We start from the raw sequence: 21,343 nt of genomic DNA on the forward strand, positions 1-21,343 counted from the left end.
TATGGGGTCCTTATTGAAGGTCCCAGAAGGCCCTGCCCACAACAGTGATCCCATCTCCATTGCAAGAGAGGCCTCAGCACAGAGGAAGAGATTAGATGAACCATGGAAAGAAGAAATTATAGGAAGCAATGATGATTCCGTTCATATTCAAGAGAAATATATTGTGTAGAAGCCTTCAGTCTTTTAGAAATTAATGTAGGACTTTCCAAGTCTGGCTTGTGTATCACAGAAGGGTGTGTGACATAGCACAAAACCCAGTGCTAACATTTCCAGTGATTGACTGCTTCTACTGGAGACAGCACTATTTACCACTGCTTCCACTGCCAATGGAAGTAGCTGGACAAAAGGTTTGAGCCACTTAATGAATACATTTGGGTTCTGTGGTACAACGGGATGACTTTTTGATTCTAGGAGCATGGTCATAGGAGATACAGAAATAATACCCTAATCCTATCTTATCAGTTCTGCCAAGCAAATGACACACTAGCATATCAAGAGCTGCACTGTCATGTATACATTCCTATATCGATTTGCTCAATGACTTATTCCAATATCCCTTAACATTAACCAAGAAATTTTGTTCCTTAAATACCTTCTAGATGAAAGTGCTCATCACCAATAGCGTCTCTGTAGCCTTCCCCAGATAAATCCTGTTAAAAAGAGAGAGAGAATAAAAGTTAATGACAAATATACTATATACGAAATATTAAGGCATTAAGAAGATATATATATATACACATATATATATATACACACATATATATATACACATATATATATATATACACATATATATATATGTGTATATATATATCTTATATATATATGTGTATATATATATGTGTGTATATATATATGTGTATATATATATATATGTGTATATATATATATGTGTATATATATATATATATATATATCTTATATATATATATCACCAGGATTAAATAAAAACATTAACAGGAGCACAAAAGCTGTTTTCCAGGAAAGAAGTTAATCACTTTATTAGTGGTAGTTAACGCATCTGATGCTATTTTAGAACGCTCTGGACATACTTTAGAACAAAAATTTAATGGAGATGAACAGATTGTACTGGGCAATAGAAAAAAGTGTTCATATTCAAATCCTTTTTACAAAATAGATTATAATATTTAGCATTTCAACATTCTGTCAATCAAGCTAGATAAAAAAACTGTGAACGGAAACGATAAAGGAGAAATAAGCCCTTCACTACCCACAGAGGAATGTTATCACTTGGTTCCACCAACAAACAGAAAACTTTCATATGCCAGAGGTCACCCAAGAAAAGCAGATACCAGGCTCTGAAGAGATGCCTGATCCTTCAGTCCTGAAATTAATGAAATTTTGTCAGCCCCAGTATGTTTGGAGCAACACAGAAGCAGAGGCCATAGATATGCAGATGATCTTATCTCAGCCCCCCAGAAAAGTTCTCTAATGGTGCTGCAGTAGTAATAAAGGGCATCAGTACAATTTGGAGCTAATCCCACTTATAAAGAGCCTGAAGAGCATTTTTAGTCTCCTACTAGCAACAGATCTTTCCAGCTCCATCCCTCTGCCCCAGTTAAACCATAAGCAATCACAACTAACCTCACATTTTGCCTTCTTCCATTAATTCTGATCACTCCACACATTACTGTAATGTCATCGATCTTACATTATAGTCATGTTCCTTAGATTTCCACACACACTGACACTGATAAATATTTATGGCAACAAAAAAGGATATGGTCCTAAAAAGTTGAAGTGCTACCATTCATAGCCATTTTTACTTCACCTGCAAAAATATATCATGAATACAAAGCCAGCATTCGCAGCATTAACCTGGGGCTGCAAGTAGACAGTAGGAAGCTTTTTGCTTGAGGTAAAAATAAGAGAAAAACCTGTGAAAATGAATATCTGGTTGTACTCATTTGCTTTATTTTTTAACAGTTTTATCATGATGAATACAGTTCATCTCTTTTTCCTGAAGAAGCTGACAGAGGTTCTTTTCTAACTTCCACATGCCTAAATGTTATTCTTTGAGATTAGTTATCAGAAAGTAACTAAGCCACAAAAGCATATCTCAGGAATTCTTCAGTATCAATTTCTGCAGCGGCATTTTAAAAATCAGATTCCACAAATACTACTGGTTAGCTAGCCCAGAGACCCTGAGAACATTGTTCTCTTCATGAGCAGATACCCTGATAGAAAGCTGGAACTCTTGGGCCAAAAGGCACTGAGAAATGCTGTCAACCTGATCCAAAATGCTGGGATTTTGCACAGCACAATGCTGCTATAAAAGCTGTCAGTCTGGATTTAGCTTTCCAAATCACAAAAACTTTGTTTCTTTGAGTTATTGTTCCAGCAGAAAAGCCCCCTTTTGAACAAGTGCTGATTAATATCAAACCCTGACTTTAATATACAGAAGAAACGGACATAGTGAACAAAAAGAAGCCATGAATTGTTGGCATAACTTATCATATTTCTGCAGGAAGATGGCCTTTCCAGGGCCTTGCAAAAGTTGGTATACTTTCATTTGATAAAATTCCCCCATGTCATCATTTTCCAGGAAGCTGAGAGCACACCTGGCTGCTCTCACAGATAATGAGGTACCTAGAAGTGACTACATGGCATATACGGCCCTTCAGCTCTGTCCCACAATGCCAAATATTTAATAGCTGCTTTTTACTGAAATCAAAATTCTTGCTCCTTCCCCTTTCTGCCCTCTTGGAAAAGCATTTCTGACTTTCTGACCAGTGACTATGCAATGAGTAGGTATGAGCTTAATTGTGACGTTCCTCTGAGGAGACTACTATCTAGTTGGTAGCCTTCATCTCTTAATATTTTAAGAAAGCAAGCAGTGTGCCCGGGTAACAAATGTTGCCCTTGAAATAGTTGTTAATCTCAGCCTCTCCAAAACCACAAGTCATTATTTTTTTTAATGATTTTTCAAAAGACGTCACTTAAAATTTAGCATACGTTTCTTGATGTAAAATGCACCATCATGTAACTCAATGGAAAGGAGGGAAGCATAGGCCAGCAGAGTGAAGCATTGATATTCTACAAACCAGCTGCTTTAGTTTCTCATTGTTAATCATTACATGGTTCTTAAGTAAATATATTTTATATTGTCCTGGTTTCAGTTAGAACAGAATTAATTTTCTTCCTAGTAGCTGGTGGAATGCTGTGTTTTGGCTTAGGATGAGAAGAGTGCTGATAACACCCCGATGTTTTAATTGTTGCAGAGCAGTGCTTATACCAAGCCAAGGACATCTCAGCCTTTCGCTCTGCCCTACCAACAGGCAGGCTGGGGGTGCAGTAAGAGCTGGGAGGGGACAGACCCAGGACAGGTGACCCAAACTAGCCAAAGGGGTATTCCATAGCATCTGACGTCATGCTAAACAATATATAGGGGTGGCTAGCTGGGGGGAGGGGTCCGGACTGCTCAGGGTTAGGCTGGGCATCGGTCAGCGGGTGGTGAGCAATTGCATTGTGCATCACTTGTTTGTACATATTATTATTACTTTCCTATTATCACCATTGTATTATTATTATTATTATTGTTATTATTATTTTTGTTATGATTATTTTCCTGTCTTATTAAACTGTCTTTATCTCAACTCACGGGCTTCACTTTCCATTTCTCTCCCCCATCCCAGAGAGGGAGGGGGGAGGGTGAGCGAACGGCTGCGTGGTGTTTAGCTGCCAGCCGGGTTAAACCACGACATATATTCTAGTCTAGTTTCACTCCTTTTCTAGCTCCTAGTTATTTAAGTTGAAGTAGTAACTTAATGCAAGGAAATTTCTAATAAGCATTTTCCCCTTAAACCATATTATTATAAATCACCACGTTCTAGAAAGTGTTTTTATGATGTTGTACCGTAATATTGCTGTTAAATGGCACAAATTGACAACCCATCCTGAAACTGATGAGGGTATCATTTGAACAGTTTGGTGACATATTTAAGTGGAATTCCTCAGCTCCCATTCAAATGTGCTCAGTGAGAGTAAGATTGTGACATGTGCTGTCTTTGAGAGACAGATGTGTATCTGAGAAAGGGGTGAGCAACCCTTAAGATTTTACAGGAAGGAAAAAAAAAAAAAGAGGGAGAAACTGTATCATTGATCATCAATGACTCTTCTTTTATAGGAGAAAAAAAAAAAAAAAAAGGAACCAAGAGAGTTTCTAAGACACATCACAACCTGGATAACTACCAAAATGCACCTGCTTGACAAAAGGGTTTTGGGTAGTTTATGCAAGCTCATACTCAACAAGTACAGAAGCTAAGCCAGTATCAGAGAAAACAATTTTGATTGCAGCTGGTTCTGCAGGAGGAGTATTCTCCCAGTCACCTGTAAAAACTGCCTTAATGTGAACAAAATAGTGCACCTACCCCCAGCTAGTCCAACTCAGAAAACAGACCGGAGCAAGAGCACAGGGTGAGCACATAAAGCATAACTTGAAGCTCAAGAAATTCTACTGGGAAGAGAGGGCTACAGCCAGGTAGGAGTGGCTGACCCTAGGGAGAAATGTCTGGGCACAAAGGAAACATGGGCTCAAGGGGACAAAAACATTGGTGGTGGCTCCGCAGCAAGGGCCTCCCTGCACGCTGCACAGCTGCAGGAGCACGTCCCGTGGCAGGAGTGGTGCTGGGGAGAGCAAAAGCAACAACATTTAGGTCATAGGTAGTTGTACATCACTGTCCTGACACGATGTTTTAAATCACAACACTGCATTTTCAAACTGGAACACTGAGTCATGAAACAACCAAAACCAGATGTACCCTGTGAAATACTATATAAGTGAGGTCAGCGAGCACTTGAAAGAAGAAAGAGAAGAAACATTTATGTAGAAGGATTATTCCAGCATGCCACTTCTGTAGGCTCCTAAACTGGAACCCATTGAGAATAGGTGTCTGTACCTCACCAGGAGTTTCCCAGACAAATAAGTTGGCCTGTGTTAGCCACTAACACAAATCACCCCAAACATCTAAAATTCAGGCTCAAACATCTGCTTCAAAACTACAAACAGCTGCCTGCCCAGCCTGCGTGGAGCGGACCTGGTGTCCCATGTGCCCCATTCGGATAGGTGCTGCTGTACACGGCTCGGACCAAAGAGGGTGGGGAGCAGAGTTAAGCAGCTCAACTCCCTCAGAAAGGCTGCTGAGCATACGCGTACGCGAGGAAGAAAAGCAATCTTGAAAAGCTCCCACACCCCAGGGCTTTTATTCAGCTGGTTACAAGTCAGGCACTCATCACTCGCGTCCCACCTTTGCTGTGCAATCAGACTCCAATGAATTCTAACTCACCGGGAATTTTATTTTTTTAACCCCAACCTCAGCCCTGACTGCCCTGTGCAGTTTTCTTATTGATACAAGTCTCTGGGACTTGAGCCCAGGACTCACTCCGGGGCTTCTAGCTATTGACTTGCTTTTCAGCAGCTCTCTGAAACAGCTGCCACCCAAACCCTCACCCGCCGTTCCAGCAACGTGCCGGTATCACTCACTGTAGTCCTTCACTGCCTTGATGCCCTTCTGCTTCCACATTGAGGTCAAGCTCCTTGTCTTCACCTTCCAGGCTCTGCACACTTGTATTTGTGTTCACATCTCCCAGCCCCCATGCCCACTGGTTTCTTTATCTTTGTTACCACTGTGACAATTTCTTTCCATCCTGGCTCTGCCTTTTCATGCCACTCTCCACGATACCTACCACATAAAGGCCCAAGCCACAGAGTGAAAATAACATGAATTTTAGCAGACGTGTTTGCTCTAAGGTGTTGCTTAACACAGTTTTGCTCTTAATGTAAGTAGAGACAACTTCGTCCATAGAATTATTAGGTATATTTAAGGGTAACCTTTGATTTAGGTAGGTTATCATCACAGCAAGCACATTTTTAAATTTGGAAGCCCCTACTCCCTATATTACAGCACAGCCAATACAGTGTTAATCAACATTTTTCAAAAAGGAGGTGTTGCTTTTTTCCAGTAGAAACAAGTCACTTTACCTCTCCTTCTTCAAACATCTCATTAAAATCCTTTGATTTAGCCTTAAGATACTCAATTTTCAATTTTCAACATTTTTGGCAAGGAACACACACACTTTCTGCTTTAGTGAAATTCTTATCGAAGTATCATATTCACCACTTTTCCCAAGTAAAACACATGTAAAATGACAAATTGTCAACCAAGAAAACTTTCCTCTCAACTTTTGCCATTCTGAAGGAAATGTATTTTGTTCTCTCTTTATTCTGATATTGATGCAATAAAGTTCCAGTACTTTTTGAGAGAGCAAAGTTGAAGAAACTTGTTTCACAACAGGACTGCAAGGGATAAGACATGTGGTAACTCCTGTGGGAGTAGATTTGACAGTGGTTTTAAAGCAGCTGCCAGTGAGAATGCCATGTAACCTATACACAAACTTCCATTCTTGACGTAGACTAAAAATGATCCCAAGAAATAGAGGTTCAAGAGAGTGAGGATGCCCTTCGGTCTTTCACCCAAACAACTGAAGGCTTTGTCAGCTGTAAAGTGGCAATTCTGAGCACTCCAGTCTCACCTTTGGGAAATGCCAGGTTTCCAAAATGAAGTCTGATTCTCATATAGCAAATCCTTAGCATATTTGGAAAACCTACTCTCTCAAGGATGCTTTGGGAAACCCACCCAAACCCAAGAAAAGTGTTGTGGTTTGTGTCTGTTTGTTCAATCTTGTCCAGATGAAAAGAAAGAGGTAAGAGATTTTTTTGAAAAACAAGGGATGGGAGGAACCTAGTTCCCCCCTGTGGGTACGTGAAATTTCCCATGGACCAGAAACACAACCATATATAACTATGGTCAGCTCAAGCCTAGCATTCACTACTAAAAACATATTCACACCTTTAAAAAAAAAAAAAAAAAAAAAAAAAGAAAAGAAAAAATATATTTTAGAGTAATATTAGTAAAAAACAGATATTCGGATATCCAAGATGATCATCACTTGTTCCAATAAAATAGTTTCATACTTAGCCTTAAAAATGTAAAATTAAAGGTAATAAATTTTAAACCACTTGTAGTCAGACATATTTGGAGATGACATGTCCCTAGGTAAGCAGCTTTCACACACAGAAGTTCATGCAGTCAAATATGCATAAAATGGAAGTTTGTACACATAAATTTCTGCAATAACTCTAGTCACAGGCAAAACACAAAGTGTTTTAGGAATACATTTTGTGTATGCATTTGGCTCTCATTTGAAGCCTTGATATTACCATCCTCTTCCAAAAATGTTTAAACATCCCTCTCTTAAGCCTTTTCAAATATACCATATGCTTCTGTATTAGAGTTGGAAGCTGTGTAAGGTGAGAGATTCCTTCCCTGTTCATAAAGTAACCTATATACATAGGGCCTTACACAGGTAAAACATGTATTCCAAGCCTCATTATAATGAAAATCAAAACCAGGCAAATGTAATGAAGAATTAAAGCACATACCATATAGAAAATACAATAGAGCAATACACATTTATGCCTTGGTTTAAGTCCAAGGTTGAACTTAAGACATATTTTACCTTTGCACTTAAGACCAATTTTACCTTTGCTTTACCTTTTTAACTGTGAACTGCTTTCTTCCCTATCTTTTTTTTTTTTTTTTTTTTTTTTCTCCTGTTTGTCATTCCAGATAATTTAATAGTAAGGACAATTCACTAGGATTCAAATTCCTATAAAGAAAATGTAAAGCAGCTCACACTTGGAGAGTCAAGGTGACTTCAACCTAGACCAACATTAAAATACACATAGCAACTGCAATAATGCAGGTTTTTAAGCAGAAGCAGCAAGCTTGACTTTCGCGATGCTTTCTTTCTCTGAAATAAGAACCTGGTGCTCTGTGATCCATTACAGCTGGATTTTTCTTCCTCCACCAAGCATGGAGATTTCTCTCAGATAAAATTTCTTTATAATACAATCACAGCAGGTAGAGTTGTTAGAAAAACTGTTTTCTCCTCTAAGATCTCTGATAGATGATCTTGAGCGTGTTAAGCTGCTGTGGTTTAGGATTTTAGTGCCTTATCTGCCAATATGGCCTCTATGTCTCAAGTTACTGTCTTACCGTCTTCCTAGCAGAGATGGCAGACTGCAATGGGTATAGCACATCAGCTACTGAAATTCACCTTTTCGTACTTTAGCACAAAGCTCACACTAAGACACCAGTCAAAAAACTACGGCAGTAAAGCAGCAACTCCCAACCATAATAATACAGTAACAGTGTTTGAAATCACAGCATCTAAACCCACCAATTTGCCAGAATTGGAGCCCCCACAGTCTCACCTCACAGAAGGTGACTGTAGAGCAGTTCCAGTTACTAGCAAAATACTGTGAAGATAAAAACAGGATGACCAAAAGAACCTCTAATCTCCAGTTACAAAGGAACATGGACTATTACAAGCTTAGAGGCAAAAAAATATCCCCAATACCTTTATATCATGTTACAGACCCTCAGATGGGTACGAGCAGTAGTTACCATACACTTTTAAGGATACCCCATCTGTAGGAATATGAGGCTGATGAGGAAGCAAAAGGACAGAGCAGCAGGACACTTATGCAAGAGCCTTCATGAAGGACGCCTGATGAAGAAAGTAAATATAGATGTGGTGCTTTTTGCTCCAGGCTGTTTGCAACATGCAGGCAAAATCTCTTTTGTCCCAACCCAATGCCTGGACCAGCTTTCCATCAGGACAAAACACATACCCTTTCTTCATTCTTCTGACACATTTGCTTTCTAGCCTATGAAAATCAGGTAGCAGCAATGCTGAAACATGCTCTTTGCAGGTAGCTTTTCTGTCTCTGTCACAGTGGCAAGCGGGCATCCTCTTTTAGCGGCCAGCCACTGTGATGTGTGTTCAACAACAGCTACCAACCAGCCCACTTAACGTGAATTGTAAGATTCCTGTGCTCTGTTGAAAATGTGCTAGTGAGTATATATTTTGAATACTACATGGAAAAAAAAAATCCACGGGAGAAATAAAAACCAACAATATCTTTAACGTGGATTTTTTTTTTTATTTTTGCCAACTACAAGTAAAAGTGCCAACAGATAAAATTATCCAGTGTGCATTAAACCCTGTAGTTAGCGAGATGACCCACTGAGGGGGCAGTTAGGTTTAGGTTGTTCCAGTTTCAGGACAGAAGATTACTGGTCCTATGATGTTTTAACCCTGGATTTCATGGCTTTTTAGAGACTCCTGCTAGCTGTTGCAAAGTGACTTCTTCCATTAACATGATTATAGGAATTCTAGAACTATTATGGCTTCTTTTCAAGGTGATAGGGTAAGAGACAGTTTTTCAAGGACTTCTGTCAAATAACAGGTTATATAATTGAAAGCAACTGTACGAATAGACCTATGGATTCAGCAGTTACTTTCCAGATGAAGGGTCCAACCATCTCCAGCTAAAAAAGATCTTTTTCTTTGAGATGAATAACTGAAACAAGAAATGACTGTTTTCTGTAAAATTTAAATTCATGTTGAAGCTACTTCGGAAGGAAAAATGAACTCACTTTACTTTGTTCTTCCAGCTGTCCTCTAACCTATTTCCTGATTGCAAAATCAATTGTCCCATTTCCCCCAAGATCTCTTCCTCAATGTAGATTATACTGATGAACAAGTCTGAGGACATGATTGAGAAAAGAGAAATCTTCACCTAACATCCAGCCTGGGAGGCAAAGTAACTCCTCCAAATTGCTTATTTTGGGCTTCTTCATCACAGCAGACAGATGGGCGTAGCTATGTAATAAATCTGGTTTTCTGTTCAACTCCCTTTCATGATAGATTTAGTTACCAAGAAACTCTTTAACAAACAGACGTAAGTGCACCGAGGTGATTTTACCCAGGCACATGTGGAGAAACAAGCATGCAGAACATGGCTATAGAGCTTGACTACAAAATAACTTGCTCATTTAAGATGTGGTCACTGAAATCAAGGAGACTCTTTCTACTGGCTTCAGTGACCATTCCAGATTTAACATACTGCATTTTGAAACTTTCTGCTGATGATAGCCTCTATCTTCCTGTATAGCACAGGTTTTCATACAGCACAAGGGCTTAAAGCTCCCCTAGAATGATAATCAATGCTCCTCTATTATGTTTATGGCTTTAAGTCCTTTCCTGCTAATGGATGACGTATATTTATGCAGCTGGAGGAAACCTGGATTCAATAACTGCTCCACCACAGACTCACTGTGTGGTGTAGGGTAAGTCACTTAAATCTCTCTGTGCCTTCATTTTTCAACTGTAAAACAGAATTCTTGATGCCCACCTTTGCAGAGAGCTCTGAATCCTCAGGATGAAAACATACCCTGCTAAATAATATTACCTTGTTAGGAAGCACAGGTGTGTGACCCTGGACACATATGCTAATGTTGATCCATAAATCTGTCAACAGGAGGTGCTGGCAAAACAGATGGTTCACATTCCTTCTTAAACCACCTCTTTGTCCCCAAAGCCCAGGTATGTCAACTAATCATTTTATAACAGGTCAAGGTTTTAATGGGCCAGGAAGTCACAGCGTAGCACAATGCCACCAGCATTATGGCTAAAAACAGAGCCAAAAAGAGCAGAAGACAGACACAGAGGTTTCTTTTACTCTTCTCCTCTGCTCCCTGGCACGTAGGACAAACAACTGAGAGACTCTGCAGACAAAGATAAAAGAGAAAGCAGAGCCCATCCCCACACATTCCTGTAAGCAGTGCAGCATCGGTGATCATGCCTGAATGCTGATTGATGCTGCGCGCACAGAAACAGACACATGCTTTTTAATTACAGGCAATAAAAAACCACAGACACACACCATTTGAAAACCTGATTTAGACAAACAGTTGCATGTTGACCCACAGGGTCAGGAGGATTACAAGCAAATAAAAAGTTCCCTTCTAAACTTTTTTTTTTTTTTTTTTCTTTTTAAACTTACGAGTTACCTTTATTTTTAGGAATTTTGACTCCCCAGCCCAACAGCTGAACGCCGAGCACACTGCATTGGTTAAATGGTGCCGCAGCATCGAGGGCTTCGCAGCAGGCTGGGAGCACCGGGGCAGCCAGAAAGGGCCCTGGGCAGGCCAGCGGCCGTGCGGGACCGGCTGCCACGCACATTCCCCTAAAAGGAATCCCATGGCCAGAGCACCACATCAAAGCCATGGAGTTTAGCAGATTTCCCTTTCCCCTCCCCCTGAGTCTTTGAGACGGAGACTTCATACTCCAGAATTTAATATCTTTTTCCTCCCTCCCCCCACCAGCCCCTTTGTCTGCGGCTCTGTTCTCTAAGAGCTAACAGATGTTGATGCCATATAGTTTCAAAGAAAACTTTTGATGCCCACATAACTCATTACAACTAATATATTCCAAGAATGCTTGTAGCTCAGGAAACACTGGGGTGAAAAAACAGAGAAGAGGGGGCAAATGGCTACACTGAATAACCCTTGAGAGAAAATAAATAGTTCACTTCAAAGTCATCAGGGAATTCTTTAACAAGCTCTTTCTTCCGCAAAACACAGAACAAATTCAGCTGAGCCTAGAATTCCCAAAGGAAAAAAAAACTACAACCAAAGCCCACATAAATGGCAAAGCAGAGGGAAGCAGCAGAGAGGTCGCCTGGTTCGCCCAGCAACAAAGCGCAGCATTCTCGAGGTCCGGTATTCCCAAGCAACCTGTGCTGTGCCAGGGTACAAAGGCACTGCTGAAAACACACTGTCACCAGCAACAATACAGAGAGCCCTAAAAAAAAGCTCACCCTGTCCCTTTGCACTGAATGAGCACAGGCAGCGATGAGATCATGCAATTCACAGCACCATGAGCTCAACCTTACAACACACGCACGAGGACATGTCACGTATGTCACAACTGCACAGAAGCAGCGTTTGCTCACTTAGCAAAAGCAGGTGATGGGATTTTTCAGCGCGGGCAGGTCCGTGCTCTTAGCCGTTTTCTAGGGTTGCATCTCGGAGGCAACCCCTCATAAATTTCTCGAGCAGGTCTCCTCCCCTCCCCTGCCGCTTCGGCACACAGCTGCATCCTTCCCGTTTGGTGAGAAGCCCCCCAGGAGCCACCAGGGTTGGTAGAGAGAAGGGTTGCGAAAGGGGGGAGGGCGAGAATGCGATTACATCAATTTCCACAGCAGGAGGATCAGATTGCATCATTGCACACAACTTGGGGCCCGCTCTTTTATCCCTGATGCAGGCAAATTCCCCATTGAAATCAGTAGGAGACTTGTCTGTGCAAGGACTGCAGAATCGAGCTCTCTGTGATCACAGAATTAGAAAGCAGTAGGAAGCCACACCTGGCAGCACCTCTCAGTGGTGCTCTGCTCTCCGTTGGGATGGACGTAAAATCAAAACAAATGAAAACACAACAGCAGTGCTGCATTCCTCCTTCCCCTCACACACAAGCTCCTAAAAATCTGCCACTGCAATAAATGGGCAGAAGTCAGTATAAAGTTCCTACCAGTGAATGGGAGGCTCCCCACAAAACAAGAAACAATGGGAGTGGATTTTTATAGGGGAAAGAAGGGCAGCTGCAGGAGCGGGGATTTCTCATCTAATCAACAAAACGAAAAGGGTTTTAGACAAGTAGGTGTGTTTACTTATATTTTTCAGAGGGTTAGATGGCAGAGAGAAACCACGTATGAAAGCCTCGGAGCCAGTCAGCTCAACTTCTGCAGCAGCAGCAATGCAAGGTCTCTCTTCTGAACCATTCAAACACAAACCATAACAGCACAGCACTCTGTGCAGCGTTAGTGGTTCTTCACTGCTGCTCATTTCCAAGCACCACACTTTGCATCCACTTTCAGCTGCATAAAAAGTTTCCTGGTAGCAGCTCAATAGCTTCCCCACTTAGCTGCTGCTATCCCCATGCACACGTTCTCTCCAGAATAATTATCCCCTAAAATGCACTGGTAAACAGCTTAGGAAAACCAGAAGCAAAATCTTGTATCAGATTTGTTTGGGATAAATGTGGTTCTTGGTAAAATGCCTCCTTATTATCTCCTGCCTCATTGTTTGGGGATGGCTCATTTCCTCTAGAGAATAATGAGGAAGGCGTCCTCAAGCCTTGTAGATTTGCAAATAAAATACCATAACCCTGAGTTCATTCACTGCTTTTTGGGGTGTCAGGAAGCTTCAGCAGAGCTGCTCGGGTAACTCCAATTTATTCTGCGAACTTGGAGATCCCCACAGTGCTGGAGTGGGGCCAGAGGGAAAAGTCAGGAGAAGAGATGGGACAACACAGAAGTAGAAAACGCTACTAAAAGCATGGAATCAGAAGTCTCAAATATTCTGTAAATTCTCCAGATAGGAGATCTGGGTTCCAGGTTTCCCCCAAATGCCCCAATGCTTTCGGATTAGGAGGACTGTTCACCAGCTGCAGATCGCGAGCTGCCGCAGTGCAGCACGAGGCTGAACCAGAGCCTTCTGAGGATACTGCACGTTTTGCCCACGTTTCCTACAACTTTCAAATACCGTATCCCAATGTGGGTTAATTCCACGTTCCTTCTGTCTCACATACACCAGAACAATGTGGGGGAAAAAAAATTGCAAAAGGCATTATGTAGAATAATCCCTGTGGCCTCTTTTTAGCTTCAGCTGGGCCCCTCTTTGACTGTTTTGTCACAGGAAAATCATTGTCCTTTAGGAAGAAAAAAGTAACAAATGGTATTTAAAAGACAAACAAACAAACAAAACCACCACAGCAAAAACTTGGTAACTCTTACTTAGAGCAGCTACTGGCTGCAAGAGGTGAAGTTTCCCCAGCAAGACCCCAAGCACAGCAGCAGCAGCACCACAGCTGAGGCTTTACCTTCAAAAATAACAGGACTACAACCTGAGGCTCCTCCTAAAGCTGGTGGCTGCTTTGTCTTTTCCAAGTGTTTGAATAAAAACTTAGAATTCTGCATCCTAACGATACTCTTTACACCATGCTTCTGCTTTCTATACCCAAACATTAACTGTAGAGGACATGACACATCCAGCTTTTCCATAACATTGCTAGACTCTCCTGCTGCTGATATATACTGAAAATCTACGTTCAACAACCTAAGCCACCTTTTTTTCTGGAATTTGTCAAAGAAAAAACCTCAGCTGTAGACAACCAGAGCAGAAGACCTTTCCAGTGCATCTCAGCAGTAGGTGCCCAGCAGTACTAACTGCTCTCTGAAACTCTAAATTCCATTACAGCTTAAGCAGATAATTCAAAAACAATTAACATTCTTCAGCTTTTTACCCAATTTTTGCTTCTTTTTAACTGTCAAAGATACCATCAATGCATTTTCAGCTGTGTCCCTGTGAACTCCAGAAGTCTGGACAGCAATCTTTCAGATGTGTGTTTCCTCCTCAAAGAGGACTTTCTGCTGACACACAGCAATCGTGCTACAGGGAGGGATAAAAAACAACTTCAGTCTGCCGTGATGCAGCATGATGCCTTGTTTTGAAGTGACTCTCACATTCCGGGCATGCAGTGCTCTACATCTTGGGCCACGGGTGTGTTTTGTCTCCTGAACTGGGCAGAGTGATGCCCAGAGACATCCAAAGACCTTAGAAGAGCTTTTTACATCTATTTCTCATTACTTCAAGGTTTTATAGTTTGGGGACGTGTTTGGTTTTATATTGCAAGGAGAACAGAATCTTAAAGAAAAAAAGACTGATGCCACTAAAAGTGAAATTTCCTCTCAAGAAACACTGATGGAGAAACAAATGCACAAATCTCACAGAGCACCGAGGCAGTTCCTCAGCCTGAAACACCATCTTGCAGAGACAAAGCCAACCCCAGGTTTCTGAAGCACTGCAGGAGCTAATACTTGTGGGACTCTCCCTCACTCTTTTTTTCCCTTAGTCCACTATTTCCATTAACAAGCATGACTTAATCTATTACTCTTCTGCAGTCTACGCTAGCAGAGACCACTGCCAGTGGCATAGAAAACAGCTCCACAGCTGGCACAAACCGATTCAACAAAAGTGGCATCACTTGGCGTCAATGGCTGTGTTTCTCTTCCCACAAAGACCGTGAGAAAGCTGAAAGGGAAGCTCAAGGTGCCATCATCAAGGACCACACCAAATATTCCAGTCTGGGAAGCGACTAGCAAGTGACACAGCCTGGAGTTTTAAGAGCCTTACCAGGTTACCATCCTGCCCGACTTTCTTCTTTTAAGCTAACTTAACTCCATCTTTGTGGCAAGGTTTTGTATTCATTTGCTATCATTTATAACATCTTACTTAAATAGAAAGACCAGCTGAAATCCTTTACCGTATGTATATAATCTTTAATGTTTTCCATGAGGACCTGACCCATTTGGGAGAGGGGAGGACAGACGCCAGCTGAATGCAGATGACATGAAGAGCAGGAGTGAGTGGCCCCATGCAGCTACGAAAAAGGACAACAGCATCTTAAAATTCACGTTTGCTTGGAAAAGTTTTGCCTACTCTTCCACAAACACCTGAAAGGCATTAAAGCAGAAAGAAAATCTCAGCATTTCCAGTCAGTTTACTTTGCTCACTTGACTTCACAGGAGATTGTTTCCTTCATCTTCTCATTCACGCCTGCTGGTCTGTTCAGTGTGCTCCAGTGTGAAAGGTGCACAAAGAGGAGTGGTGCAAATAATTATTAAAATAAAGGAAAACGGCAAGGGGGCTTTCTTACATTAAGCTACTTCATTTAGGTTTTTTAATATGAACTCACTGTCATTACTGGCATCTCAGTTACCATTGTTATTTTAATCTCAAAGTTCTTTAATGCCTCTATTTTTAATTGCTTGTGTTTAAAGAATGAAAGCAAATTAACACAAACAGAGCAGGTATCATCTCCCTCACTAGGCACAACTCTTCAGTCAGAAGAGTCTGTCGGGCAGCCCAGATTGCATCAACAAGTTCACAAGCTCAGGACTCACCAGCACCACAGTACAAACACCGCTGTCCAAGTCATCCTGGCAAGAGATGCAAGCCTTGATTTTGATCCCAGTTTTACCCTAGTTTCACATTTCTGTAACTGCAGTGGAACAAAATCAGGGTGGCTGGAACCAGAATTGTGCCTTCACCTCTCTCCAGAGCATTCAGGATCAGGTCAGTTCATAGCTATAGCATCAATATCGATATCAAAGCAGATATTTTAACTTCTGTTGAAAACCCTTTGCATTTCTTCCACAAGCAAAATATTAAGAACCCTGCCCTAGAGAAAGATGAAAGGAGCCAATCTCCCCTTTAAATTACCAAGCAAGCTTGGGCCTTGACTCCCTTTTCAATGGGAAGTCAAAACGTCTGACTTCAATCAGTTTGTATAAACCAGCTTTTGTTTTTCCTTTTACCCAAATGACTCCACTCTTAAGGATTTATTGTAACTGGATTGCTTTTCTACCCAGCAGGGAGCTGTAGCACTAGCAAAGCTGTTCCACACAGTAGGTTTTCCGCTGATTGAATTTCTAGACTTTCAGCTCTTCGGAAATGTTTGCTCTTGTACAAGCTGTCAGAGGGAAATTGTGTGCACTCGATTTTGTCTCAGCTAAAGCTAAGCGGGGTTCCATATGCAGCCAGCCAATGCGGAATTGAAAGAAGAAGGATCAATCAAATTGTGAAGGAAAAAAAAGTCTCAGTCACAAATGAAACAAACAAACAAAAAATAAAAGGGCAGGGGGAAGCAGATGAGAAGGAAAACCATTTCTACAAATAAGCACACTCAGAAGAACCAATAACATGCAGAAAAGCCTTTATTTAAAGACCACTACAACAAGGGTTGGGAACTAACTGAAGAAGCTGTGCCATTTAAACACACACAAAGCCAACACCATGAGGTGCTCCAAAACCAACCTGACACACACACCTTCATCCCTGGGAGCCTTACCAGTCCTGCTACAACTGTTAGGGCCATGGCCCCGTCACCACGTTGTGGCTGTGGTCGCAGCACAACGTCCTGCCACTGCGAGCACTGGAGCAGCCAGGTCTTCTACACCACCTGAATGTACATCTGCCTGCTTAGACACCAGGGACATGCACTGGGAAGGTGCAGAAAGCTACTGCAACACACCTCACTGCCCACAGATGGCTGAGGGTGATCTAACGAGGATTTTTCAGCCCTTACATTCTTGGTGTTTCTTAAAGAAGATTACAGAGCCATTGCCACTTGCTGTGGGACACAGCCATTATCTTACCATGTACATGACCCAGTGGTTCAAGTTGCTGTCCGCACTTGAGATTTTGTTATTTAGTAATCTAATAAATGATAACACCAGAAGTGCACGTAGGGGCCAAGGCAACTAAAAAAAAATCAGAAGAAAGCAAGCAGAGATTAAGACATCTGTATTGAAGATACCATAAAAGGATTTTAGTGTAAGCAACACTTGACCGTGGTCTGGTCTGGAATAGCTCATATTTCTAACTCAATTGCAAGGACACATTTTGGTTCTAACTGCATTACACGGAACAGAAATGCTTTTAGGACTAAGCCAATACCTCCAAATGACATAGTGACCCGTGAACATGGCAGCACAGGTGAATATTAGATTGGGAGTGTCTGCCCTGCCTGCCATGGGTAGATAAGCCCTGCAGTCTTTAAGTACACCATCATACAGCCAGGAACAATTGCTCTGACAACAGGCACCCCATCTTGACTCAGTACTGAGGTTTACATCTTGATGACCCTGTGTTAGGAAAAATCATGCCACTTGTTTTAAGAAGTAATTACAGCTACTGGATTTTTTTTTTTTTGACACACAGCACAGCACAGAGCACAAATGTCACACAACAGAGATTTTGCTGTTAAATAACCAGATTTGACCTTGAAAGACTCTTAAGTCCTACTGCCTTGTATTATTCAGGACTTATCCTTATGGGTAAGTTTAGTGAGTAGCCAGATAGTGAGAGTGGAAAACTGCTTCACTAATTGTCTGTGAGGACATTAATTCTACCTGCTGAATGTGAAATGGAGAAAAACACCCTGCAGAAAGGCTTTCATAGTAGATCCCACTGCCTGCCAGAGTGATTAGTGCAGTCACTAAAAGGTGTAAAAAGTGAACTTTGGGTTTACAGGGCGCTTTCCTCAGAAGAGGCTTACTATGCAGCGAGAAAAGATGACATCCATCATGAAACAAATAATAATAATGAGGATTTTTGCCACTATTCTATTCTTCCCCAGTCAGCTGCCTTCTATTCACAGTGGTTTTCTCTCAGTTCCCACCTTATTTCACCTGTTAAGCGTAGCTCAGTGATGTTCCTGCTGGGAGGCTGTTCAGACACGCTTTCCCACCTCAGCACACTGACAGCCTGACATTCGTGTTCCTAATCAACGGTGCACCTCAGCAAAGCCCCGATGATGAAAGGAAATATCCTGGCTCCAAAGTCTTCTAAAAGGGCCACTTGACTGATGAAGGCATTTACACCACTGTTTGCACCATATTTAATGAACCTCATTACCCAAACAGTCATCTCCTCATACCAGTCACTAAAAACTGAAGTTTCCTCATTTTTTACCTCTTGGGAGGCTACAGTTCCTCTTTGACCATAAAGAAAAACATTGCAAACGAAAAAGGGAGAAGGCAGAGAGTAACAAATTCCTGATCCACAAAAAGAAAGCTCAAGGCTGCAAATGAGCTGAAACTTTGATCAATCTTTCCCACTGATGCTATTAAGATTTACTACAGCTGTCCCAGCCATTAGTGTTAGCAGTGCCCCCGCCCAGGGCTGTTACCGTGTACAACAGCTAAATAAAGTATTGCCTGAAGATAGAAATTCATTCATAAATCCCAACAAGGGTTACTGAAAGGTTACTGCACTCCAATTAAAGATATGCTGCCATTTTCAGCTAAATGCAGATTTGATTTAGATGGGCATAGATTCAATACTGCAAATGTATAACCTTCAACGGTTTATGGGAAAAGGAGAAAAAAGACTGGTCAATTTTCCCCACAGGGACTCAAGGAGCTTAGATTGCCTGAAACACTTCTTATCTCATTATCTATTTCAATTGTTTTACTGTGCGAAATACCTCCCTCCCTCCAAAAGTCAAGCCAGAAGTCTGAATGTCCGAGTCACTCCACTCTGATGTGCGTAATTATAAAACATACACATTGTGGATTTACTACTTCTCCCATTTAAATAAATTGAAGTGCTGCAATTGATTTTAATGGAAGGAATCCTTATTTCCATTGCATAGCATAAGCCATCTGCAGATTAACATCCCAGACCACATGTCATGCCTTGCAGGTCTCATTTTAGAGTGCAATTGCCTTTCATCCCAAACAAACTGCTGCTAATCTGCCTTATTTGCTTTAACAGTTACCTTACCGTTCTTGTGGGAAGCTACCAACCCTCTGAAGGAGCAAAGTGGTTTCACACAGAACCAGCATGGTGACAACAAACCTCAGGAAAGCTTTTGCTGGTTTTGTTTGTTTGTTTGTTTTGTTATAAATACAAAAATACACTGAGTTTGGGCAAAATTATAAACAAGGCCTAGTGATACAAGAAGACAGGAAAACAGGCACAGAAGAAATTAAGGGCACTCTGTCATGGAAACGTTTGCAAATACACCAAAACCGATGCAAATGAACAGATCTTTTGGAACTGACAAGAGTGCTTAAATGCGCAAATTCCACAGTTTGCAGGATCAAACATTTAAAATGAAACCTTAAAAACAATTAAAAAAAGAGGCAAGGAACCTGTAACTGAATAACAGCACATGAAATACAGCATCTGACTAATACTAATGTTAATTATACCTCATTAAAAATAAACTTCAAAGTGGGACCAAAACCTGAACGGTAATACAGGCAAGATTTAAAAGTGATAATAAAAAACAGGCTAAGGTATGTACTTGAATATGCAGCGAGAATGGAGTAGGCTGAAACAAAAACAAGGCAAGGAAGCAAGAACTACATCAGGAAAGAAAACGGGATGGGTGTAGAGAAAAAGCATGTTCACGGGTCTTTACCCCTTATCTGTTTAGGGCCACATCCTGCAAACATTTAACACCTGACCAAAAGAGTAATGCCACGCCCACTGCCATGGATTTCAATGACTTGGGTCTAACTCCTGAAGGCATGCCTTGGTTTGGAGTTACCGAGGCTGCTTCATCTGAATGAGCACACGCAGACATGCATCTGCAGGATTTAGCCCTTTGCTCACAGCCCTTGCAGCACTGCATTTTTCTTACAGCATGGCTCCAACAGCCACAGCCTTCTCCAAGCAAGAATTAATTGCTGGGAGTGTGATGGGATGGGGTGCAATGCAGGGACGGATACCCCATGGGGACTGGGATTTCTGAGAAATTATGGGCAAATTCCGCTGCTTACCTGACAGAAATGAGCCAGGCTGCTAGCTGACACTTCAGAAAACAGTAAGAACGCTGCCCCAGTGAGAAAACTTGCTTTCAGATGTAAATGAACTTTCCTCAGATCACGCACATGTAAAGACAAAGTTAGGTATCAACACCTAACATACACATAGAGTTGGATCAACTTCCTTGATAAAAATAAAAAAATATAAATCAAGAATTCAAAAGAAAACTGGGTACAAAGAACATAGCTTTGTGGATGATGGCTGTAACTGAAGCCCTTCTACAACTCTACACCATTGCAAAAAGATGTAGATTAATCCCAGTAGCTCACCCGCCACCAAGGTGCACTGTCTGCTACCCGAGCAAATGCTGTAAAGTGATCTTCAAAGCTGCTACATGTGCTGCTCTTACAGCAGTGTCTATAGCACAGACATACCCCTCAGAGGTGTTACATGAGACAGACAGGGGTAACTGCCTCTAAGGACATACCTCAAAGGCAATAATCCATACAGAGATGTTAAAAACAACAACAACAAAAACAATATACACAAACCTGAGGAGTGGGAGAGCACATGGAGGTAGGCTAGGAAAATACATTGATGGAAGTAAAGGCCCTGAAAGTTGCACCATGTTTATGGAAAAGCATAATGCTCAAACCTGGACTGCAAACCTCATTTGAATAGTTCTTCTGGGGTCTCCAAAGCCAAGGCGGAAGCCCCAGCAGCTTGAGCTGGAGGATGGTGTCCTCAAGAAGCCACCTGCCGCAGACTCTAAGCTCTGCGAACAAGGTGCAGAGAAGCCTACAACACACAACAGGAGCTGTACGCAGCTTTCTGGTCCATCTCGGGGGGGGGGGGGGGGGGGCACAATGTAGACTCAGACACTGGGAAGCCTAGCAGGAGAGAGCATCTGTGTCTATGTGACAGGCTTTAAACTTCAGGAAACCTGGGCAAGACCTGGCTTAGATTATAAAACGCAATGGCTGTGATAGTTTTAGCACAGCAGTTCAAAACCTGGCAGTCCCTGACCTAGGATGGGCCAATGGTGCTGCAGGTAGCCCTGCAGTACATGGATTTTG

The 21,343-nt window shown here is 41.7% G+C and overlaps 1 protein-coding gene across 1 annotated transcript in view; it reads right to left on the reverse strand.

Annotated features, from left to right (window-relative positions):
- Window positions 1–21,343, reverse strand: part of NKD1 (NKD inhibitor of WNT signaling pathway 1) — a gene marked incomplete at its 3' end in the record, with an annotated part of 106,074 nt that overhangs the window by 36,505 nt on the left and 48,226 nt on the right. The window contains exon 4 of the mRNA XM_084294568.1: window positions 593–650. Coding sequence (XP_084150694.1) covers window positions 593–650 — 58 coding nt within the window. The remainder of the gene's footprint in view (window positions 1–592; window positions 651–21,343) is intronic.

This window comes from Netta rufina, assembly GCF_964035555.1.
Source record: "Netta rufina genome assembly, chromosome: 13".
Classification (NCBI taxonomy): Eukaryota; Metazoa; Chordata; class Aves; order Anseriformes; family Anatidae; genus Netta; species Netta rufina.